The sequence below is a fragment of the Podarcis muralis genome, chromosome 2, assembly GCF_964188315.1.
Source record: "Podarcis muralis chromosome 2, rPodMur119.hap1.1, whole genome shotgun sequence".
Lineage (NCBI taxonomy): Eukaryota > Metazoa > Chordata > Lepidosauria > Squamata > Lacertidae > Podarcis > Podarcis muralis.
Genome location: NC_135656.1, coordinates 70638110 through 70662778, shown reverse-complemented (window position 1 = coordinate 70662778; position 24669 = coordinate 70638110). Strand labels below are relative to the sequence as shown.

The window sequence follows — 24669 nt, the reverse complement described above, 5'->3', positions numbered from 1 at the left end:
CTAGAACTCTGCAAAGAATCCCCCCAGAAAGGGCGGGGGGGGGGGGGGGAGAGCTCTCCCATAGCACGGCTTCCCTGCCAACTCATAGGGCCACTTTGAATGTGTTTTTCCAGCACTGAGAAATAATCTCTCTGCAAAGTGTGTACTTAGTAGTGCTTGAAACCTATTTATGTTCTAACGGCATTTTTATCTTGCCCTTCTTTCAAGGAGCACAAGGCAGTGAGCTCACACCTACACACTCGCTTTCTTTGCCCCTTCTGAGGTAGGCTAGGCTAAGAGTGTTTTGGCCCAAGGTCACCCAATGAGCCGAGTGCAGATTTCAACCTATGAGTGTGTCCCCAAAGGGTCAGAGTCCCAACACCCAGCCCACCACACCAGCCTCTGCAACATCTCAAATGTTTGGGAAAAGGGGCCTGTTCAGTAGCCCTTAGTTCTGAGCTATCATTGTATGTCAGCAATGTAGCAGAAGGCTTAGAAAATATAGTTTAATCATTTACCATGAAGTTTCAGAGTCTTGTCTTGTTCCCAGCAAATACGTAACTGTGTTGCCCACAAGATTGTGCAGGCCAAGTAAAACATGCAGATTGAAGATGTGCAGTCCTCCTTCAACCACCAGGCAGAATTCAATCCTGAAATTGGGTCCTCCAATCTAGTGTGACAAATTTCCATGGATCTCTTTGGTTTTCAGACAGTCACTTTTGCTGTAGCTCCCCAAGTTACAGGTTCTGGATGTTTTCAGAAAAGTGTTTGTTTAGAGTTAAACTTTACCTTGGCTTTATAGATTTACGGTTGCATAAACAGTAGTGTAGCATGGCACTCAGAAATGAGCTTGGAAGCCGCTGTTCAAATCTTACTAAAGAACTTGAAGAGAACAATCTGGGGGGGGGGGGGGGTCCATGGGGGAAGAACAGCCTTATCCCAGGCCGGAGCAGACAGCAGGGTAGGAGTAGCTAGAAGAAAACTAAGTACAGTGGTGGGTTGGGTTAGGAACGCTGCAAACCCGGAAGTAGGTGTTTTGGTTTGTGAACTTTGCCTTGGAATAAGAACATGTTCCGTTTCTTGTTGAGTGTGTTCCATTTGTAAATTGAGTCCCCCGCTCCTATGGGAAAGCATGCCTTGGTTTAAGAATGGACTTCCAGAACGGATTACGTTTGTAAACCAAGGTACCACTGTACACTGGTTCCAGGGCTAGAGGAACAGCCCTTCCTTTTCTGTCTTTTAAAACAAGGAAGATTTATTTTTATTTATTTATTTTATTACACTTATATACATCTTTGTATGTAAAGTCGAGGGCTTTGTGTGCTCAGTTGCCTCAAAATGCTTGTTGATGGGGTGAGAGGGGGAGGAAAGCCAGAGGGAGGGGAAATGGGAAGGAGTATAGCAGAGGAAAGCAGGGTTGGCTTACTGCAAAAGTAAATGGGAGCAGCACTCCACACTGCAATGTTTTGTTGCAGGGCCCACGTGTTCCTTTCTGGGGCCTGGACTGGTGTGAGGGAGTGGCATATGGCTCTTTCCTATTCTGTGGCACCTGATGGTTCATTCATCCTGAACCTATTTCCCATTTCCATTCTCCCTTGAGCTCTTCTATAGGTATCCATGGTAGTTTGGCTTCTCCTAGGATTCACAATGATTTATGTTGGTAGATGCAGTGGCCATGTTTTAGCTGCATTTATTAGTAATTTTTGGAACATGACGATGCCTTCACATGGCCTTTGTTGGGAAGTCACCTGGTGTTTTAGAGCAGTTTCTAAGTACCACTAATGGCCTTGCTCAGGTCCTGCTGGGCAGCTAACCCATTATTATGCACTGCATGGGCCTTCAAATGACTTACGGCTCCATTAGCCAGATCAGATGTTCTTCTCCCCCCCCCCCCCACCTACCCCACGTCCCCCAAAGCAGAAAGTATGCCTAAGTTTACAGTCCTGTCCCACTGCGTTGCAGCCCACACACGTTTTTGCTCTTCCAGCACAGGCAGAATCATTTTTTTCCTTCCATCTGTCAGCAAATTGAGGCTGCAAGATAACAATCTGAATCCAGAGTGTACTTCAGGAAATTCTTGACTACCATTGCCAGGCAGTGACTAATGCTCATGTTCTCTCCTAGTGATATCAGGGTAAATTCTCAGGGGGATGACATTAGAGAAAGTATCTCACTCATATGCAGTGTTATATTAGCATTGTCTTCCTTTTTGCTGTCTTACTATGAATTCCAACCAAGATAATGTGTATATAGTCTAAAATGCATGGGGTTGAACAGATTTCCTCTAGGAGCAAGGCCTTTTCAGTCATGGGACCATTCTAGCCCAAGCCATAATGCTCTATGTTTTCAAATGTTGGTCTAAAACCTGTCCCTTTAAGCTGGACTTAGAGGATTCTGTTGCTCCTCGCCCTTCTGTATAGGTTTTATATTGTGTATTTGAGTTTCTGCTGAGATTAGTATGTCTGGTTGGGTTCACTACTTTTCAACTCTTGCTTTGGTTTTATTGTGCAGTTTGTTTTTTTGTTGCAATGTTTTTGATGTTAACTGCTTGGAGTAAATTAGTGGCAAGTGTCAGGCAGTGGCTGTCTCCTCTCACTAACTACCGTATTTTTCGCTCTATAACACGCACCTGACCATAACACGCACATCGTTTTTAGAGGAGGAAAACAAGGAAAAAAATTCTGAATGAAACAGTGGATGTATCATTTTTGTGCTTCATGCTGTGGCCACAGACATGTGATCTGATGGTGAATTTGGGGTAGCTCAATGCAAAGATCCTGAGGATCCATGTGGATCCATGCTTTGTAACTACATTTTAAGTGGGGAGTGAAGGAAAAACACAGAAGGGACAAGAGAGCGGTGTGCAGAGAAGCAGCTGGCTAAGAAAGCAGGAAAGGGATTTTACGGGAGGGAGGAAAGAAAGGCAAAAGTTTCCACAAACCGAAGCCAGCTTTCTCTCTCCTCCTGCATGTTTTCTGGCTGCCTGTGAGGAGCACGGAGAGGAATTAGAAGGAAAGACCTCTGCTTTCCCCTCTGCTTGCCTGGAGGGGAGGGGATTTGCCTGCTCTTTGTTCCGTTTGAGCAAACACAGCACAGCAACGAAACAGAGGAGGGTGGGCAGTAAGACCCTGAGGCAGAATGCAGGAAAGCAACCACTTCCTCTTTTCAGGTTTCCCTCTCCTACACAACGCACGATTGATTTTTGCTGATTTTTGTTCCTACGCTCCCCTAATCAGCTCCAGGGGACCCCCCCCACACACATTCGCTCCATAACACGCACAGACATTTCCCCTTCCTTTTTAGGAGAAAAAATCTGCGTGTAATAGAGAGAAAAATACGGTAACCTCTTTGGCCTGATATACTCTAAACTCTTAATGCTGGAAAACTGTTTGTGTCTGACTTCCAGGAATATTTTTTCTTGGGAGCTATGGCTCTTCTGAAACCACAAAAGTAGTTTTCCCTGGCAGGGCAGGAAGACACAACCCATGAAGCACATAGATGTTGTTGAACGCAGCAACTGTGCATGTCATTTATCCTCAGTAACTTGACAGTCAACCTCCTAACCTGATGCGGTAGTGCTGTGTTTCCCCACTCACAAGATAGGCAACATATTGTAGACATTAATAAGGGCAGAAGAGGGAGGATCAGTTATCACCATTTTTGTATGTCAGCCATAAGTTTAATGCGGTGGTGGTGGTGGTGGTAGTAGTAGTAATAATAATAATAATGATGATGATGATGATGATGATGATGTTTGGCTCCCAAACAAATCGGCTTCTGAACACTGCAAACCTGGAAGTGTTTGTTATGGTTTGGGAAAGTTTTTCGGAGGTCAAACATCTGATTGAGTGCAGGAAGCTCCTGCAGCCAATCGGAAGCCGCACCTTGGTTTTCCAACAGTTTTGGGAGTCAAACGGACTCCCGGAATGGATTAAGTTCGAGAACCAAGGCTCCACTCTAGAATATCACATGTAGAACCAGCCTCAGTGCCTATTACTTGGATTAGGGAAGATCATTGCCTTGTGCTGAACTGGTTGTACAGAAATCCTTATCCAGTGCTCTGGTTACTGTGGCCATCATGACAGCATCATCATGGTTGTATTATTACCATTTGAGTTCATTGTGTGTGTTCCTTAGTGCCACTGGCTTTGGCTATGCTGAGAGTCGCTTTGTTGATGCTGAGAATAGTGCATTCACCAAGTCCGTTGGTGTGACTCCCTTTCAGACACTTAGCAATTGGGCTCCAGGTTCCAAACAGAAGAAAGATGTACTTCTTAACCATGCAGCAGATGGCTCTGAGAGATGCAAGAACTTTCCTTCTTTCTTTACTTTTCATACAAGGAAGGGAAAGTCCAAGAATGTTTGTCTGAGGGAATCGGGACTGGGCAGCAGTCTGCTACTCAGTATACTCATATTTGCAGCATTCAGCAGGCAGGGAGGTTTGCCCTCCAAGCCATCTTGCAGACTTAAATCTCCACATTTTTCCATTGAGACAGTAAGGAACCAGACTCAGTGACTGCTTCAAAGTTATACAGTGGTACCTCAGGTTACATACGTTTCAGGTTACAGACTCCGCTAACCCAGAAATAGTACCTCGGGTTAAGAAATTTGCTTCAGGATGAGAACAGAAATTGTGCTCTGGCTGTGCGGCGGCAGCAGGAGGCACCATTAGCTAAAGTGGTGCTTCAGGTTAAGAACAGACCTCCGGAATGAATTAAGTACTTAACCCGAGGTACCACTGTACTTAGTTTCCAGGCTTGGTTAAGCCCATCTTTTCTTTTGGTTTCCAGCAATATGATGTTGCAATATGATGTTGCTGTAATTGCTGTCATGTCAGACCTCAGTAACATTGTGGGTTTTTCCCCCTCACAGGATGTTTGATGTGGGGGGACAGAGGTCCGAGAGAAAGAAGTGGATCCACTGCTTTGAAGGAGTGACTGCCATTATCTTCTGTGTTGCCCTTAGCGCATATGACTTGGTTCTGGCTGAAGATGAGGAGATGGTAAGGAAATATTCATCTTTGCAATAAAGCCTTCAAGGTGCCATGCTTGCTGTTTGGGACAGAAATTACTCGATTTTGTTTTCTTAGACTTCCATATACTCTTAATCCTTCAGCTCCTTTGCCCTTCCCCCTTCTTCCTCTAAGCACACTTCTTGGCTCAGCATATTTGTTGCCTTGACAGAATCGGATGCACGAGAGCATGAAGCTGTTTGACAGCATCTGTAACAACAAGTGGTTCACAGACACATCCATCATCCTCTTCCTCAACAAGAAGGATCTCTTTGAGGAGAAGATCATCCACAGCCCCTTGGCCATCTGCTTCCCGGAGTACACAGGTACGTGGCGCCATTTTTTATTTGAGAAATTAACTTCAAATCCCACATGTCCTTAATTACTCCTGTACTCTTTGGTCTGGAAACACTGTCCTTGGATTGGCGTTAGTGGCAGGCGAGGAACAAGTTTCTGTCTCACAATCTGCCCCTCCTTGTGCCCTACCATCTCTCTTTCTGTATCACTCCCAGTTTAGTTTAGAACTAAAATCTAGTGGGAGGTGGTGTACAGGCCAAATTTATTATAGGATTCTTCTAGGTCAGGGATGGGGAGCCTGTGGCCTTTCAGATGTTGTTGGGCTATCACTTCTATCACACCATGCTGCTGAGTCCGAAAAGATTTGCAATGCAACCCTTCCATGCATATAAAATAATATGAAATGTAGGCAATGCACACTTTTGCCAAATTCTGACAAAGCTTCCACTTTCAGAAGCAGAGGATTGTGGTGGAAATAATGTGGGGACCAGCTAAATTGCATATTTGATCAGTGCACACATTTTGTAATATATAAGGGACCAGGCATGTAAGGGTAAATATAGGCAGCCAAGTTTTCACATGGGAAGTGTGGGGCAGTTTTCCTATTGCTTTATTGTACACTCTGGTCTCTTTTCAACAACATATAAGTCGTACTATAAATCTCTGATATACATGCTATTTCTGTAAGCTAGGGGGCAGTAGCGTGTGGACCTGTGTAAACTTGTGCATGAAGACCTTGTTATTTATACAGTTCAGATCCTGAAAAGTAATCACAAACAGAAAGGGAAGAGGTAACACCTTAAAAATTGTAATATTTACCATGGCATATGCGCCGCAACCCCAGAGTCGGTCACGACTGGACCTAATGGTCAGGGGTCCCTTTACCTTTACTTTACCTTATACATCTTTGCTACTATAAATATGTTAGTCTTCAGAGTGCTACAAGACTCCCAGTTGAATGAAGTTCCTGTGATGATTAGATTTTTCTTGCAAGGGAGTGGAGCAGTTCAGTGACAGCACAAGCCCTGTGTCCTTAGAACAGTAGAAAGGAAGGGCATGGCCTTCTGGATAGACCAGGAGGAAATGAAATTCAGAAGACAACCAGTCTGCATTTTGCTCAACAAGCGTGGCTGTAGCTAATGAGTGAATGGTAAGTGCTGGATGTCAGGGGCCCAGTTATAAGACTTTGGCAGTGGAAAAGGGAGGTGTTCAACACTGCTTTTGTGCTTGTTGTGCACGGCAGGAAGTGTGGAATTTTCTTTTGCTGATAAGCTCATCAGCTGCAGCGTGTAGGGAAAGTGAGTAAAGGAACAAGGCCAAGGCAGCTTCTCTGACAAATTTAAGTGACGTGTTGCACCCCTGCTCACACTGCTTGCCATCCCCTTCCATTCCCCCCACATCAGCCCCTAGAGCTTCTTTTCCCCATCCCATGCAACTACAAAGCTCGCTTTTCACCTTCACCCCCATGTAGACGCCTCCTCCAACCCCTCCTTTTGTGCAGCTCCCCTTGCACAGAAACCCACCTCCTGGTAACCTCCTGCATCTTCCTCCTTCCACATATTGCAACTACAAAGCACCCTTTTCATATTCTGCCCCTTCTTTCTCCTCCTCCTTTCTTTTTTTGCAACCCCCTTTGCATTTTTTACATTCACTCCCTTCCTTCCCCCTCCATCCTCCTTTTCTCAATTCTCCCTTGCACACAGATCGCTCCGTTTCTGTTCTCCCTCCTTTCTTCTATTCTGCAGCCTCTTTACACACACATATCCCATTATATATATTACTGCATATATAAGATGAGTAGAATCTTAAGAACAAGGTGGTCAGCTAGCTTTTTCAGGTAGAGAAGGTTAAGTTCAGGTGATGCTGTGCACAGCTGGATGTTTGTTCCTTAAGAAAATATCTGTGCTAAATTACTGCATTGAATCTGGAACTTGGCGTCTGGAACTCATGGTATCAGAGTGAAATGCATTGTATTTAGGGATGGAGGGACACTGAGGGGTTGCTCTTTTTTGAAAGAAAGAAAGGAAACAATTTTAACAAAGAGAAATAGTTGAGATATACACACACAGAAGCAAACACAAAAAAACTAACACAACAGAGCCTTTCCCAACTCCTTTCTTACTGTACTCAAAGCTTGTTTTAAACTGCTGCTACCCCTCTGGGTTACCCTTCCCCCTGCTTGCTCTACTCAAACCTCTGCCATTGTTCAAAATTGACACCTTTTTTATTTTTTTACTCTCAGTATCTTTCCATCCCTGCGCCACTCAAACTTCTGCTGTTCAGCTGAACCACCATTCAGCTGTGATGAATATATAAAAATGGCCAAGAGTTAGAATTGCTTCTTTGGGAATCTGCAGGGAAGGATCTCTTCCCCTCCTTTTTCTTTTCTCAGTTTTTAAGCCTCCTCCTGACCAGAGAGGCATGGTATGCAAAGCACAGCTAGGGATGGAAGAACTTGCCAATTTCAGTTCTGTCTGTTTCTCTTGTTTCCAATCTTTCCTCATGAAAATTCAACAGCATTTTAGTTCTAATTTCTCCTAATAAATACATTTTATATGCAGTTTTGACTAAGGTGCCCATTATTGCAAAGCAATTTTTACTAATAACAATGCTGGGGAAACCCAGCCAGATGGGCGGGGTATAAATAATTGTTGTTGTTGTTGTTCTCACAAATTCATCCTAATGCATTTTTTTGGTGTTTTTGTCAACTATGGTTTGAGAACTGCACCACAAAATTCAGATAGGTGTGAATTTCAAAGAATGGCTGTGTTTCAGTTCTCATATTGCTTTGGAAAGTGTGAAACTGATCGTTTTGCAAAGTGACTTGAACACCTCCCCACCCCCGAAAAATGCACCGCTCTATTGCAACTGCTTGTGTCAGCATTGCAGCTTCCTGGTATGACTAAGCTGTGTGGCTCTTGAGTTTCATGAGCAGGAGCCGGTCAGCCAGTGTATTTCCCTTTGAATTTATTTAGTCAGTTTTGCTGTAAATTCATTCAGTTACTACTCAGTACTAGGCGGATGAGGAAATCAGAGCTTTTTCCGGGCCAGAATCTTCAACTCTGCCATACCACATTTCTACTATAAACTGCTCATGTATTAAAATAAGCTCAAGCTGTAGGTATCATGATTGTTCCCAGTATTGTTAGCAGCATATGTTGGCCTCTTTAAGGACTAGAGCAGGAGTTAATGCCTTGCTTTTCTGAACTACCAGCGTCTGATTCCATGGGTGTCATTTCGGGGGCAGAAATCTACATTGAGTTAGTGCACCCAGTCCTGTCCTGATATCATTCTGTGGATCTCTCTCTCATTCTCTTTCTTTCCTCCTCTTCCTTAGGGGCCAACAAGTATGATGAAGCTGCTGGCTACATCCAGAGCAAGTTTGAGGACCTGAACAAGAGGAAGGACACCAAGGAGATCTACACCCACTTCACCTGTGCCACTGATACCAAGAACGTGCAGTTTGTCTTCGATGCTGTCACTGATGTCATCATCAAAAATAACCTGAAGGACTGTGGGCTCTTCTAGCTCTCCAGGCGGCATCTACTGAGGAACACAGGAAGGTGAGGCATTGCACACACTCGTCCACGTGCCCGAAAGGGCATGCACTTCTGTTTCTTCCCAGGAAATAAATGTGTGAGCAAGACATGGCTGTCAATTCTGTGACATCTCTGTACATCTTAATATGCACCATTGTGTGTGGCTGTGTCTCAAAGGTAGTAGCAGAAGCGACTGTTTGAGATGCCAAAGGGCACTGAGAGCTGGCAGGGCGAAGGGGCAGAGGAGTGGTTTTGCCATTGCAGAAAGATGAAGCAGAATCATTGATGCCCTGTGAACTTGAGTTGATGGGAGCTGGAGGGCTTGGCTTGCTGGAGGAGAGAAATGCTAGCTTGTTTTCATGTGGGCTCCCTTCAGACTCAGTGGAGATGAAGCTCTTCAAAATCTGATGGGGATCAACTTGTTAAACTGCTCTGAACTAATCTTGAAATGCGTCTGGGCCCCTTGACATAATTCCAGGCTCAGAAAGATGGTCCATCAGAGATTAGTTCCCAGGCCTTTGGCTTTGTATTAAACTATCTCTGGCCTTTCAAATTTGGGGAGATGGAAGTATTCTTTTTATTTGTTATTGTATTTTTATATTGTAAACCGCCCTGTGATCCTCTGATGATGGGCAGTATACAAATTTTATGAATAATAAGTGGCCTGATCCAGCAGGCTCTCTTATGTGTTTAAGAAATGATGGGTGAAGCCTTCTTTCTCTGGGTATATTACAAACTAACATGCAGCTCACAGACTGGGGAGGTACTGAATCAATGGTTGCACATGTGGTGCAAGCTGCATGTTGCTTGGTTCCATCATGGCCACTGAAGTGAGCAATGTTTGTGTATATCTGTCCGACTCCTTCGGATAATTGACTTCCGTTCTGACAGATGTGCAGAAAATCAGAGGCAGCAGACTCCAAAAGCAGCTCCAGGGGTCCTGCCAATGCCTGTGGCCAGTGCACTCTTCTTCCAGCTTGAGCTGATTCACTTTTCTGTGCTCTCTCCTTTTGCAGGATTACTTGAACTGCTCCATATGAGGAAGAGGCTGGTTTTGATGAAGGGAGGACTGCACCATTTAATGACTTCTGCTTCTTACATTTTTGTTCCATTCCTTTTCATTTCCCTAATGATGAGACTTTGGAGTTTCTGCCTGTCCGAGGGACAGTTTCCATTGCTTCCCCTGCTCTGTGCTGTCCCAGGTGCCTCTTGCAGGCTGCTTGTATCCTATCCCTGTGCCCACAAAGCCTTACTGAAGCACCAATGATTGGTGGCCTGCCATAGCTGTAACATTTCCATGTATGTCCATTTTTATTTTTATTTTTTAAAGCTGAAGTGCAGAAGGTAACCGGTCAAGGGGGTTTGGACATGTTTTTAATTATTTTTCCTTTCCTTTTTTTTTTAAAGGCAAATGGTCCAAGCAAACCTCTGTCTGGCTCTGCCAAAGCAAACCACTGTCCATTTGTTTTTCACCTTCCAACAGGTGGAGCTCTTGCCATGGAGCAAGCTTCTCAGCTCCTACCTCCATGATTTGCACAGACTGGCAAGAAAACGAAAAAAACATTCCTCCAGAAGCCAACTTGTGCAGGAAAAGTTGACCTATTTTTTTTTAAACCATTTTTTAAAAAAGAAACCCTTATTTAAAATGTCATGTAGTAAACAGTTGAGTTGCCCAACATGAGCTCATCTTCTCTAGTAAATTTTGTGCCTTGAGGGTGTCTGTATGTTTACATCTGTTTCTTAGTTTGCTTCAATGTGCATTGTGTTTTAGATTAGCATAAAATGGACTCCCCCTTTCTCTTCCCCCCAGCCCTTTTCTCCCTTTCTGCTGTGGTCCAGGCCAAGCTTTTTATGAGGGGGCAGCGCCCATGGGTTTAAAACACCATTTCTTCCTGGCCACAGAATTAGGTTCCTAAGGGCTAAGATTCCACTAAGGACTTCTTTCCATTCCTTTGTGCCCCACCCCAGGGCCTGAGGTTGCTGTAATGTCAGGTCTATTTTAATGTATTTTCTTAGCTCTAACTGTAGTACCAGTTGAGGAAACACTGCTGTATGTTAAGCGGTCCTGCCTGCCGGGCAGTCGATGGGCACCAGGGCCATTAGTAACCGTCAAGACGCAGCCTAGCTTTTATCACAATGTTTTACCAAATTGTTCACACGGTTTGAAATAATAAAAAGTAGAAAGAAAGCCCTGTTTACTCTGCATTGCTTCTCTTGCACGCACCAGTGAGGACTTCTGCATTGCCAAATGGATTTCGCCAGACCATTTTGCTTTAAACCGGGGCCAACACAGCACCGAAGAGCTGGCTTTGCACATGGCTCTGAAAGGGGTTCCATCAGTCTGGCATCATCTGCACTTCAAGGTTTGCAAGTGGTTTGGTTTAGATAAAACTCAGGCACATGGCTTTGTTTAAGTTTATGATCAGCCACAACCCTTGGAAATCGCACTTCCCAGAACAAGCGTGAATGAGTAAAGTCTTAAGATAACACATGGGCGCCTGGCCTTTCTAGCAATGTCCAATGCAGCAGATCACCTGCCATTCCCAGCCCCCACAGCTGATTAGGGGCTTTCTGGTGGGGGATGTATGTAACCATTTGCTGCATGGTGTGGACTACACCACTGGCTTCCTCGCTTGGTTGGGAGGAAGCCAGAGACATATCATAGACAGCAAAGAAGAACCTTTCCTAACTTGAGCAACTCTGTGAAAGCCATCTCTCAAGGTTCCCATTAGAGACCTCTGCTTGGAAATACCATGAGGAACTATCTTTTCTTTTTTCTTCTTTTTTTTTTGGTGGTGCTGGGGTTGGGGCAGGGAGTGTGCACATAAACCAAATGTGCAGGGAAAGCAGTTGTTGTGCATATTCAGATGTGGAAAACGTGCACATAATAGAAAGGTGAAAAAGGAATTGTGTCCATTGTGCAGTCAATATGCCTGCTCTCTCAGGTTGTGTTCAATGTGTTATATAAATCTATGTTGACCTGTAAATTTTCAGTGTCCAAGTGAATACACTGATCAGAAAATGTGTGGAATTCCCTGTTTACTGAATCTGCACATGCCATTACATTATTTAGGAACTATGAACATTGACTGGCTGGGATCTGTGCATGGCTGGTGCGGCCTCCTTTTGCACAGTTCCTGTAGCCTCCAGCTAATGTACCTTCCCATTCAGCATGCTTTAAATAGCCCTTGGTTTTCAAGACAACCTCATGATTTTGTGTATATCTTTGCTGATGGTTAAAGAGGATCTTGATCTCTTCTTCTAGGATGAAACCATCCTAATTCATGAGTAATGGTTGGTAGTTAACACAAACACATGGACTTTGGGGTCTAAGAACTAGTAACTAAATACAGATCACTCCAAGCTAAAGAAAGAGTAATAGATAAATGATTCTAAGTACTAGAAACGAAAGAGATAAAGTATAAAGAAAAAATGTGCTTATTACTTTATTGATAAAACCAGCTATTTGTGATATTGTGAGGTCACTGTGTTTGGGCACATACTGTTGGTGCTGCTACAGATAATTACAGAGCCCCCCAGTGAAACAAAAAAAAGGCTTCACTAGAGAACCATGCTGAGAAAATGCCATTTAAGCAAAAATTAAAACTGAAATCTTGTATTAAGGATAGTTCTAGGATTTTGACTTGTGCCTTGGCCAGGAGTTTGGTTTTCAAGCTTTTGCACCTTGTGTAAAGGCTCGAATCTCTCTCCATCTACTCGTGCTACTGCAGCACCCTGTGTGCACAGGTGTGTTAGTGCCCTAGTACACCTATAAGAAGCCTAGCAAGTGCCCACTATTTACAAGAGCAGAAATCAAAGGGGACAGAAAGAAAAAGGTTTCCTAAACTGTCAGGACTCCGCAAACAAGCCCAATATGGGAGGAAACTCCACACATGCTTAACAACTCCCACACCACAGAGGTGGCTTAGGTAGAAAGTGAGTTACCAGAATGAAGCTCTTGCCTGCTTTTCCTGGGTGTCAATGAAGAGGTAGCGGTCAACACTCCTGGGGTGTATTTGGAAGCTGCCTAGTAATCTCAGAGTTCCATGACGGGATGGAGAATCTTTTGTCTGGCTTAGCTCAGATGAGGGAGAAACTCCTTTCCCCATCTGTGGGGATCACTATAGCCAGCCAGCATGCAAGAACGAATGTGAATGAGTGCATAAGCTCAGGTGAGGGGAAAGCTTCCCTTTCACACTGCTGAATTTGCAATGCTGCATTTCACCAGAAGGGCCAGGAATACCTAGAGAGAGAAAAGGTGTACAAAGTGAGGAACAAAGATCCCACTTAGCAACTAGTTTTCCTTGAAAGCCACTTTGGCCTACCCCATCCTAGCAACCGAATAGCTTTGCTGGCTCAGAGCAAGAATCCTGCTCTGCATATCGGCAAACCCAACTCCTCACAGATTCCCACAAGCAGGGCTTGGGCGCTTGCCCTCTGTTGTTGTTAAGGGACCATGGGAATTCATTGCTTACTAGGCCAAGTTGCTTGTCTAAAACTCATTTGTTCTCCCTGGAAGCAGTTCTTCAGGGCCTCAGACCAGCGTGGTTTCACATCACCTACTACCAAACTGGAGATGTCAGACACTGAACTGTGATCTTTGACCTTCTATGTGCAAGGTATTTATCATCCAATTTTGAGATACAGGCCTCCCACTCCCCCCCCCCCCCAAATGGTTCAGTGGTGATGCCAAGAGTCTGCCTTGCTCTGCTGCAAAAGGCTGCTTTACTTCTCATTGCACAATCAAATAATACAACAGGATCCGCCTGACCATTTGCACTAGGAAAGTGGGGTCTTGGCTTACCCACTGCATAGAGTTGACCAACCTGGGAGAAAAACCCACCTGCAGTCAGAAAAGGCCACAATCCTTCAGATTTTCTTTGATGATTATGTCAGTGACAGCATCAAAGACAAACTTGACATTCTGGGTGTCTGTGGCACAGGTCATGTGTGAGTAGATTTCCTTCACATCTTTCCTTATGTTCAGCTCCAGGAACTGCACCTTGATGTAGGCACCGGCATCCTCGTAGGTATTGGACCCTGTATAGACACGGATGCTGGGATGGTATCAGAGAGCAGCTTCACTTAGGAATTGGTTTTTAAAAATCTGCCTCTACACATTTCCACATGATACCTCCTGCCTTGGAATCATCCTCCATCCACAAATGAGGCAGGGCTCTAATTATTTATTGTGATATATGCCTCCTGGGGCAAGTTGAGATTGGACACAACTATGACGTGCTCCCTGTCCACGATGCTAAACCTGACACCTGCTGGACTTCAGGCTGCATAGAATTTATCCCAATCTCTGCCATGCAGAGCACGGCAGCTGCTGCAGCTTAATCACTTTGTTAGACATGATAGCAATAATTATAGCAAAAGTTCCTCTGTGGGAAGTGCTCTGTACCTCACATTTCTGTTGCTCACAGAACATCCCTTTCGATGTTCTGTAATTCCCCAGGTAACTTCTGATTCTGCATATCTTAGGGGCCCTCGTCCTTCATATAAACCTCATCTGACATTTGTAAGAGAGCTTCTTCCTAAAAACTTGCTCATTTGGTGAAAGGGGTGTGGGGCTTTCCAGTTTGTGCAGCTTTCCAGGGTTCTCTAGGCTTTCATATGGTACTTTAGAACTTTCTTGGATTCAAATAATCATGCTTTTTTATTAAAAAGTTTGATATTTTGATAACCCCAGGGTTTTCCAGATATTTTTCTTATTGGAACGACTATTGTGTCATATTTGGGCCTAAAATAATACAAATTTCACGCAAAGGGTAAAACTGGGTGTGACATCGGGTCTGTTTGTCAGTTCCAATCACATATACCAAGTAGGGAGCTGAGGCGCCAGTATTGAAAGCAGAAGTGGTGTGCAGATGAGGGGATCTAAACCTTCCCTCTAACCACCGAGTACTTCTCTTCCAGCTGAACTCACTGCTGCTACTCACTGCAGTAGCTGAGGAGAAAAGCATCTGTCAGGGAGGTAAGTGGGGCAGGGTTAGCCTAGACACATGCTTCCCTGCTAAAGGCTAGGCCAGTGTCCCCTGCTTTAGACAGGATTTGGACCAGAACCCAAGGTAAAGAGATGCTCTTATTGCTCCTAGTTTGGGCATCAGTCCCAACTCTTGACTTTTCCACTGTGGGTGAAAAGGCAGTTAGGGGCAATTTTGAGCAATTTTGAGCAAGAAAATGGCCAAAGGGGGATTGGTTAAGCCACCCTCCCTCTTCATTTGCAACATCCAATGGCTCCTTTAAAAAAAAAAAGGCAAGAGGAGTTTTGCATGCATTCAACTTTTTAACCATGACCACATCAAGCACACCACATTTGAAGGGCCTGCATTTGGTAGGAGCTGGAGGAATGCAATTTTAAAGACTAAAATAAGGAATAATAGGCAAGACAGAAGTGTGAAAACTAAAAAAAAAAAAGGTCTGTCTGTTACACAGCCCTTGGAAGATCACTGAAGATGCCGGGTTCTGGTTTACGTGGCAGAGGAGTGTCATGTTTCATAGAGCACCGAGGCCCCCTAGTGGCATCTTTCCCAAAACATGTTTGTTTTTGGGTTTTTCCACAAAAGGAACACCCACCTTCTCTCCCTGCAAGATAATATCCATAGATTACAGAAAGTAACTTGTTCCTTTTGCTCCAAGGGAGCAAATGAAATACTCCATCTATTTTCTCCTTGTAATAAAAGTTCAAGACAGCACCAAGCACACACAGCGCCAAGCTCTCCACTGGGGGCACAAAGGGCCAACTCTTCCCATTCCCGCCTGCAGCCCTCCCCATCCCCAGTCACATGATTAATGCAGCACCCACCCAAGAAAATAGAGGAGTGTTGTTAACAGCTCCACAAAATAATAGAAGTGGGTGTCATTCAGAAAGTCAACATGGCTGAACTCGTGAATTCTAACATGGTTAGGCCAGCTGCAAAAATAATGTGTTCCTTGGGCCATCTTTGTATGGTGTCAGTTGTACCGAATGCATTATTTGACCCTATAGATTGACAAGAGGGAGCCTTCGTGGAGATAAAGAAATTAAAACTTGCTTCATTGTGATATTATAGTCCTCATCTAGTACCACCATCTTTCTTGGAAAGGCGGGTGGGATGATGGTACAGCCCTTGGTCATTTATTTCTTCCTTACTTCATCTAAATGTATGCAATTTTCCATTTCTATCTTAATGCTTATTTGATAAAAATACCAGACCAGTCTGAAACTAGTCATCCTAGCTGGTGTTCAGCTTCTGAAGCCTTTTTCAGAATTAAAAGAGAAAACTCTCTTCCTGCATCTACCATACAGATTCCAGCATTTCTGCTCACTAGGAGACAAGGGATGGGACACCTGTGGCCCTCCAGATGCTCATAGAATTGTGGAGTTGGAAGGGACCCTGAGGATCATCAAGTCCAACCCCCTGCAATGCAGGAATATGCAGCTGTCCCATATGGGGATCGAACCAGCAACCTTGGTGTTATCAGCACCACACTCTAACCAACTGAGCTATCCAAGAGCTAGACTGCAACACCCGTAACCCTCCAACACTGGCCATGCTAGCTAGGGTTGATGGGAGTTAGAATCAAACAATCTGGGGGGCTGTCAGTGCCCCACCCCTGCTAGAAGATGCTGCAGCCACACCAATGTGGACGTTGCATGCTGGGAACTCACCATCGTAATCTGGAAAGCAGATGCTGAGGTGTGCCTTCTTGATCTTTTCCAGGAAAACGTCTTTCTTGTTGAGGAAAAGAACAATGGAGGTGGTGGCAAAGTAGCGGTGGTTGCAGATACTGTTGAAGAGGTGCAGGCTCTCATGCATGCGATTCTGGAAGGGAAGGCAGGGTTAGAAAGACCTTCAATTTCAACCATAGTCCTAAACCTGATTTTATCAGAAATTTTGCTCCTCTGCCTTTCAGTAGGCAAAAACTGTGTCCTAAATGCACAGAAGGTGCATTCTGTAACACTATCCTAATCCCCTTTAGGTCATTTCACCATGATATGCCACAGCCAGTTCAGTCTCGGCACCACTTACAATATTTTTCTATTTTTTGGGACCCCAAGTGGAGGGAAAATGCCAAGAGTTGTTCAGCTTTTTTGGGGGGATTGCCCAGAGTTGTTGAGCTATTTTGGGGGGGGGGGAATCGCTCACACGCTGGACCGCAGCTGCCAATCGCACGCCTCGCCAAAGCCACCAATCGTCTGGCCACTGGCCGCCAGCAACCGCCAATCACCAGCCCAATTGCTGGAGCAGCAGCCAATCGCCAACAGGCCTTGCCATAGCCACCAATCACCCTACCTATCGCCGCTGACAATCTCCTGTTCGTGGCCGCCACTAATTGCCCCCTCTGCACTATCCATGTGTAAGACAACCCCCAATTCTTAACATTTAATTATAATAAAAAAACATCGTCTTAAACACGGGAAAATGTGGTATGTCTTATTTATACACCATGTTTCCTTCTATGAGCACATGGCAGCTGTAGGGCATTGTCCCCTTCACACATCTTATTCTCACAACAACCCTTTGAGGTAGGTTAAGCAGAGTGACTTGCCCAGTGAGCTTCATGGCTTAGTGAGGATTTGAACACTGATCTCCCCAGTCTGACACTAACCATTCCAGCACACTACCTCTGCCACTAATCCACCACGCCTGTTTACAAATCCTGGCAGCCAAAGTCTAAACAGTCTTACTTACCACATCGTCGTCCTCCACCAGGACCATGTCATAGGCGCTGAGGGCAGCAATGAAGATGATGCAAGTGACTCCTTCAAAGCAGTGGATCCACTTCTTGCGCTCTGAGCGCTGGCCGCCCACGTCAAACATCCTGCCAGGAAGTTAAGACAGGCCCCTTCTGAACAGCCTTCCCCAGCAGTCCCCCAATGTGTTACAGCAAATTGATGGGGAAAGGTCTGCAGTGAGCCATAGGGGCCCCAAAATGTGGTCCTTAACAGCGAGGTGAATGAAGAGCTGACTGTCAAATTGGACGGGTGAGCATTTATTATCTCTGGGACTGAGTGAGAATGGGGAGGGGAGAAGCACAGCAGAGATGGCTTCCCAGAGTTTGAAGTGAGTGAAGTGATACACAGGACCACCTAAAGAGACACACAACTTCCGCCCCCTCTGGTAAGGTCACTGAGCCCAAAATCTAAAATCACCTAACTACACCATTGTGTATACCTATCAGTGTATACCTATCCATTACATGAATAACAGAGGTACAAGATATTTAAATTATGTACCTTTCTCTCTCTCTCCTTTTTCCCATTAAAGGAAACAAGAGTTTTCAACTTGCATTTTCTCCTTCCAACAGCCCTCTGGGGTACTTTCATCTGAACAATACAGACTTGCCCAAGGTCACCCAGTGAGATTCTTCTTCACTGAGTGGAGATTTTAACCTGGGACCATCCCCGCCCCCACCTCAGCTGGCTGCCTAACCACTGCACCTCACTGGCTCTCTTAAATAGATGGCAGCCCCTATTGCCATACTGATTTATTGTCCTTCGACCTTTGGTGTACAGAAAGGAAAGATTGAAAGTGTCCCCAGAATGATGTAAAATGGAGGAGAGGTTAACTAAATTACATCCCTCCACAGTGCACTAATAGTGATAATACTTGGTACTTATGGAATGATTTTTCCTAATTGCCCAAAGCCCTTCCGTACATTGGCACAGTGCTATAAAGCAGGTCAATATTATCATACTACAGGTGGAAGTGGGGAGGCCAGGAGGGAGCGGCTTGCCTAAAACCAATCAGCCCGTTCATGGCTGAATTGGGAGTTCCAGTGGTGGATTGGGAGGGGGAGTCAAAACTCATGCCTTTCATTACAATGCTGTACCAGTTGCTCCATGGCAACTGCTTCCACAGATGCATGATCCACCCTCTTTTGCAATCTTCCTTATTGGTCGGTTGTCCGCCAGCTACAGTCATACAATACCTGAAGTGGAGGTCCTTGAAGGAAAACTGGCTTTCAATTATGCCCGTGGTCTTAACCCTGGAGCGGAGAACATCCTGCTCTGTGGGGACATATCCAGGGGCCACTAGTCGTGGCAGGTCACTCAGGTAACTGTGAATAGAGAAAGGTACCGGGGTTAACATGTGAACTAGACCTGAGGGACCTCTGGTCTTCAGAGTGGGCAGTCACAATGGGGAAGGACCAGGGCTCAGGGGCAGAACACCTGCTCTGCATGCTGGCAGGCTCAAACTCTGGCATCTCTCCAAGAAGGGCTGGAAGAGACTCTTGCCTGAAGCCCTGAAGAGTCTCTGCAAGTCAGTGGAGACATTACTAAGTCTAGGCAATACTGAGCCCAATGGATCCATGGTCTAAGTATAAGGCAGCTTCCTGTGTTTCCTGTGGCCATGTGCGTTGGACAAGGTGAGTGGCAGGTTATATCAGAAAAAAATAACCTTGTTCTTAAAGAATCAGCAGCAGGAAAGTGGCTGCTAAGTACTCTGCTGTACTGCTCAGTTTCAGCAAAGCTGAAGTTTCCTTCTTGAATTACCTTTCAAGTTTCTGCTTCTTAGGGAAGCACTTTGCCAGTTGCAGCAGGTGAAGGCTGCCCAAGAGTGGCTGAGCATAAGGATGTTCTCTCCCCTGCATTTCTATGCTTGTTGGGCTTGCCTATGGAGCAGGCATATTCTCGGTCAGAGATGCACAAATATAGATGTCTTAAGAAAGTTCCCAGACATGCAACTATGTTAGTTGAGTGGGAAGAGATGTGTGACTCCAGGTGCACCCAGTCGTTGCCATCTCTGCTGCTTTTTCAGGGGCTGCTGAAGATGATTTCCTCTTTCAACAAGCCTTCTAAGAGGATTTTTAAAAAAAGCCTTAGTCATTATATGCATTCGATTTTAAATTTTGCCTCTGTGTGTATTGTTTTAACTGTTTTTGTATATGCAGTTGTTTTACTGATGTTTTTATTGCATTGTGAAATCATTTTGAGATGCTTCATAGGAAGCCATTCATAAATGAAATAAATAGAACTGCACTCCTGTGGTAACTTTGCCTCAAGGGGCCTTTGCCTCAAGGGGTGTAAGCAATGGGTTCCTACTAGCCAGCCGAGTCATTCAGCTGATACTCTGAGGCCCTCTCAAAGCAGGCTTGGATGCCGGTGTCCTCCCAGAGCCGGCAGATAATGTCGGACATCTCCTTCGACATGCAGCCTTCTTCAACGGTGTCTGCTAAGTGCTGCAGCTTCCGGGAATCATCCTGCAGTTGAGAAAGGAGGCAAACGTAAGTGCAATAAAGCACCCCAATGCCCTTCCCTTTAAATCAGCCTCTGATTATGATAACAATAAATAGATTAATTAATAGATGACTATTCCCATTGGGCGTTGTGGTTTAAACCACTGAGCCTAGGGCTTGCCGATCGGAAGGTCGGCAGTTTGAATCCCCACGATGAGGTGAGCTCCTGTTGCTCGGTCCCTGCTCCTGCCAACCTAGCAGTTCGAAAGCACGTCAAAGTGCAAGTAGATAAATAGGTACCGCTCCAGCGGGAAGGTAAACAACGTTTCTGTGCACTGCTCTGGTTTCGCCAGAAGCAGCTTAGTCATGCTGGCCACATGAACCAGAAAAACTGTGGACAAATGTTGGCTCCCTCAGCCAGTAAAGCGAGATGAGCGCCGCAACCCCAGAGTCGTTCGTGACTGGACTTAACTGTCAGGGGTCCTTTACCTTTTTTTATTCCCATTGGGAGAAAGTCCACTCCTCAGTGACTCACCTGCCTGGCTGAGTCTCCATACTGGATGTTGAGTGTGCCCATGGCCCTCACAATGGCCAACATGGACTGCAAAGTATTGCTGTAAATAATGGAGATGAACTCCAAGCATTCCTCTAATGAGTAACCATCCTGATGGATAATTCTGTGAAAGGTAAGGGCAGAAAATCAATCCAGCAGGTCTTGACTAGTGTGCTAAAGGATGTTGGGCAGGGAGGGAACTGCTGAGAGGCCAGCTAATGGGGCCAGAGGCCAGAGATGACAGACACTTAGCTTGGCATTGGAGCCGTTCCAGCACATGACTCTATACTGCAGTGTTTTAATGCTGTAACCTGCCCTGAGACTTCAGAGTGAAGGGTGGGTTGTTAATAACAACAACAACAAACAACAACAACAACAACAACTTTTCATTCTGCTGCATGTTTCAGACAGGCCTCTACCAGCTTAGGTCTCTCCAGGGCCATGAAAAGTTTAGCAGTACTGTCTGGTTAGACGGGAGTCAAGCAAATCCACCATGAAGAGCAAAGATTTTAGAAATGGCTTCAGAATATTTTGCCAGAAAAAAACCTTTGGAACAGTGTGTGTGGAGGAAATGTCTCTAGGTCTAGGGAAAGCTGCGGGTGGGAAGGTGACCAGCTAATTTCCCCTTCTTCCTATCCCAACTCTTAGAGGAAATTACCTACCATGGAGATAGAAACAATGCAGAAAACCAGCCAGCAGTTCTTTCCCATCATGTTTGACTGCATTCCCCTCCAGCTGCTGGCAACGAGTACACGCTTTACAGGGAGCAGTAATCCGCGCCTTGAAGGATGTACTTGTGTGTGCAAACATGTTTGTTGTGCACAAACACTGTGCTTTTAGGTGTTCACTTAAAACATCATGGGTGTGCACCTAAAAACATAGTATGTGAAGTGGCCTTGTAAGAAGGGGGGCAGTCTGCGCTTCTGCATTACCAGTCTCTTCCAGATGAGAATGCAATTGGGTATGCTAAGGAATTCCTATTAGTACAGTTTCACTATCACTCTTTAAGAGTTATTGTAGTGGGCAAGGAATAGCTGCCTGAGCACACACATACTTCATTTGCTTGACAATGGTGCTTTTCCCTGATTCTCCAGCTCCTGGTGAGGGAAAAATATAAAGGAAAAGAGATTATAATCTGTATTTGACTCAAAAACTTAATTCCATCTATGACACAAAATCTACAAGAAATGCTGGGAGGTTTATGGTGAGGTGAAGTGGGTGGGGCAGAGTGAAGGATGGGGGCAGCAGGGGTAGTTCCTCGGGTTGTTGCTCCCCACCCCAGGCCATTGTCCAATGTTGGGAGGACAGAGCTATATATGACACACAGCCTGTCCTGGATATGTTTAGAATACACAATCCAAACCTCCTGTGTTAGCTTTAGCAGCTGTAAGATGCATGAAGCATGTTAGCGGTTTTGCTTTTAATACACTTTGGGGATGAATACAACATTAAACAACCATAAGCAGGGAGAGGCCTTGAATCATCTAGGGCTGCCAGTTTCCAACCAGCCATTGTAGCTGGGACCTCCCTGCTGTGAAAAGCTTCAACTGCAGATTGAAGGGCACTTAAATGACCAGGAGCAGTCCAGGCTGGGGTTTGGGGTCAGTTGACAAGCCTATCTACCTCTTTTAGATTTTCCAAACTTTGATGGATACATGCCAAGTTTGGGGAAGGGAGGGGAAGAGCATGGTATGGTAGAAGGGGGAAAGAACTATTCCAAGTATGGTGACAGCAGGGCTGTCGTAATAGCTTTGCTGACTTGGGCTGCGAGATCATGGTGGCCCTGTGAGTGATCCAATTCACAGGGCATGTTTTTTCTTTCTTTCCTTATAATGAACTTCCCTCTAGACATGGATCTATGCTGGTGCTGCAGCAAGTGAGCTGTGGAGGATTACCTGGGCCCAAAGGCTTTGGTTAAGATTGCTTTAAGCACTGCTCACCTTTATGGCAGAGATAACATGATCTGGGCCATGGGCAGCTTAGCTGCAATGCTTCACAGAAAACAAGCGGTGCAGGTACACACAATGATGAGGGCATCACAGCTAAGGGCAGGAGACTCTGTGTGTGTGTGTGTGTGTGTGTGTGTGTGTGTGTGTGTGTGTGTGTGTACGTACTGCTACCTCCTTTCCTGTGCAGTGTTTGGACTCAGCCTTGCCTTGCCTCATAAGAACCAGACACCATGCCACTGGACAAAGCCCCACACTGAGATGGAAAAGGGGGATGGAGCGGTTGCAATAATGCCTTGGTGGCTATGTAGCACTGCCATTGGGCAGGTTCCTCAGAATTTGAGGATCCAAATAGCTGCTGTTGGAAAGGTACAGATTCATTCACCACCAACATCTGCAGCACCAGCTTTCAGATGTGCTAAGAAATGGGAGTATTGGGAGGGGGGTCAGTGAGGGGGGAGAAGTCACAACAAGAGCAAAGCCTTAGTGACTGCCTGTGGGGGTGGACTTACCAAGAAGCAGTAGCTTGACTGTCCTGGCATCCTTCTCAGCATCTTCCTTCAGTTTCTTCTCCAGCTCACGGGAGTGTTTTTCCTCTGCACTGGCGCCTGCACCCATCGTTGTTTTTGTTCAGCAAGAGAGGATCCCGACAAGCCTCCGTGGGACCTCCAGCACGTCCTGTTGTGGTTTGGCTTTTCTGTCCAGCCCAGAAGTATTCCACACAGAACCTTCCTAGTCTTGCACCCTTGAGATGTTTCAATATTGATGGCTGCTCCCGCCCCTTTCCAGCACCAGCCACTTTCTGCCTTGCAGGTGGGAGGACTTCGCCACCCAGTGGGGGGGGGGGGTCAGATGTTCAGTATTGGCCAATGTGAAGTGAGAACAGGTGAATAAGGGTCTGGAGCAATACACCCGCAGGACCTGCCTCTTAGTTTAATCTGACTTGCTTTGCTCAGCAGCTGCTCAAATCTATTCCTGAGATAAAGCCCCTCAAATCCCCCCGCATGCTAAACTCAGCAGTTTCCACTTTCTATCTGCTCTTGACCTGGAGGGAAGTATCAACACTGTCAAAGCAGACCCCTCCCTCCAAGTCACACCTCGCTCTTCCTGCTATAGTAGCATAGGGAGAGCTACAGTGGATTGGTTTCCAAATGGCCCTTTTGCTTCCATCTCACTCTGGCTTCTGAGTGAATTTTATCGCAGCTTGAAAGAGGACAGTTAGCTTGGTTGGGCCATTCCAACTCCCTACAAATGCCCCTCACAACCTCAAGATGGGGAGGCTAATAAAAACTGCTTGTAACATCACCCCAAACTATTAATAAATATGACACTTTAATTCTCATGAAAAGCACCCTGCAAATTAGATTTCTTTTGTGATTTACAGAAGTAGAAATGAGTGTGAGGGACAGTGTTATCTACATACAGTGAGTTCTTGACTAAGAACAGCATCCAGATCTCACACATTCGATTGCAGTGCTCTCCTACACCGGCTCTGCTAAAATGTGAGCGCTATTGACCTGTGAATATATACTGAAGTATGACCCAGTTATTTGTGGAATACTTGCAGGGAGTGCCTGGTGCTGCCTAATTCAAAGAACCATTCCACCCAACATGGTTTTTAAATGGTTTGTTTAATTTGTGAGTTTCTGCAGGTACATATGCACATGTAGATATATACTGATGTAACTGCAATTCAGGAAAGAAGAAGAGTTTTGGATTTGATATCCCGCTTTATCACTACCCTAAGGAGTCTCAAAGCGGCTAACAATCTCCTTTCCCTTCCTCCCCCACAACAAACACTCTGTGAGGTGAGTGGGGCTGAGAGACTTCAAAGAAGTGTGACTGACCCAAGGTCACCCAGCAGCTGCGTGTGGAGGAGCGGAGACGCGAACCCGGTCCCCCAGATTACGAGACTACCGCTCTTAACCACTACACCACACTGGCTCTCTGATGAAGTCCACCAAAGCTTATGGCATAATACTTTCATTAGTCTTTAAGGTGCCAAAAGACTCTTTCTTGTTTCTGCTGCAAGAGACTGATGTGGACATCTCTCTGGAAATTAATAATGGAATGTGTTTATAATGGACAGTAATGGTTAATTGGGTTTGCAATAGGATTAACCAATGAGAGGTGAGTGAGATCTATTTAGCCATTGTTCCTGGAACTGTTTGATCT

The 24669-nt window shown here is 45.3% G+C and overlaps 2 protein-coding genes across 3 annotated transcripts in view; one reads left to right on the top strand and one right to left on the bottom strand.

The window, feature by feature from the left end:
• The window catches only part of GNAI2 (G protein subunit alpha i2), a 124515-nt gene extending 113501 nt beyond the window's left edge, over positions 1–11014 (top strand). Inside the window, exons 6-9 of the mRNA XM_028718643.2 lie at positions 4852–4981; positions 5163–5316; positions 8625–8850; positions 9843–11014. Of these exons, the coding sequence (XP_028574476.1) occupies positions 4852–4981; positions 5163–5316; positions 8625–8815 (475 nt within the window). The 3' untranslated portion in view covers positions 8816–8850; positions 9843–11014. The remainder of the gene's footprint in view (positions 1–4851; positions 4982–5162; positions 5317–8624; positions 8851–9842) is intronic.
• A 1227-nt stretch (positions 11015–12241) lies between these two features.
• GNAT1 (G protein subunit alpha transducin 1) lies at positions 12242–23333 on the bottom strand. Of its 2 annotated transcripts, XM_028718644.2 has the most exons (9): positions 23007–23333; positions 21603–21645; positions 20531–20672; positions 19862–20019; positions 18748–18876; positions 17508–17637; positions 16484–16637; positions 13670–13866; positions 12242–13069 (listed from the first exon to the last, which is right to left on the bottom strand). In XM_028718644.2, the coding sequence occupies exons 1-8, from the start codon at positions 23110–23112 to the stop codon at positions 13676–13678; spliced, it is 1053 nt and encodes a 350-aa protein (XP_028574477.1). In that variant the 5' UTR covers positions 23113–23333; the 3' UTR covers positions 12242–13069; positions 13670–13675. The 2 variants fall into 2 exon arrangements, with proteins under 2 accessions (XP_028574477.1, XP_028574479.1); XM_028718646.2 differs by lacking the exon at positions 12242–13069 and having other exon boundaries at positions 13681–13883.
• Positions 23334–24669: the final 1336 nt, after the last annotated feature.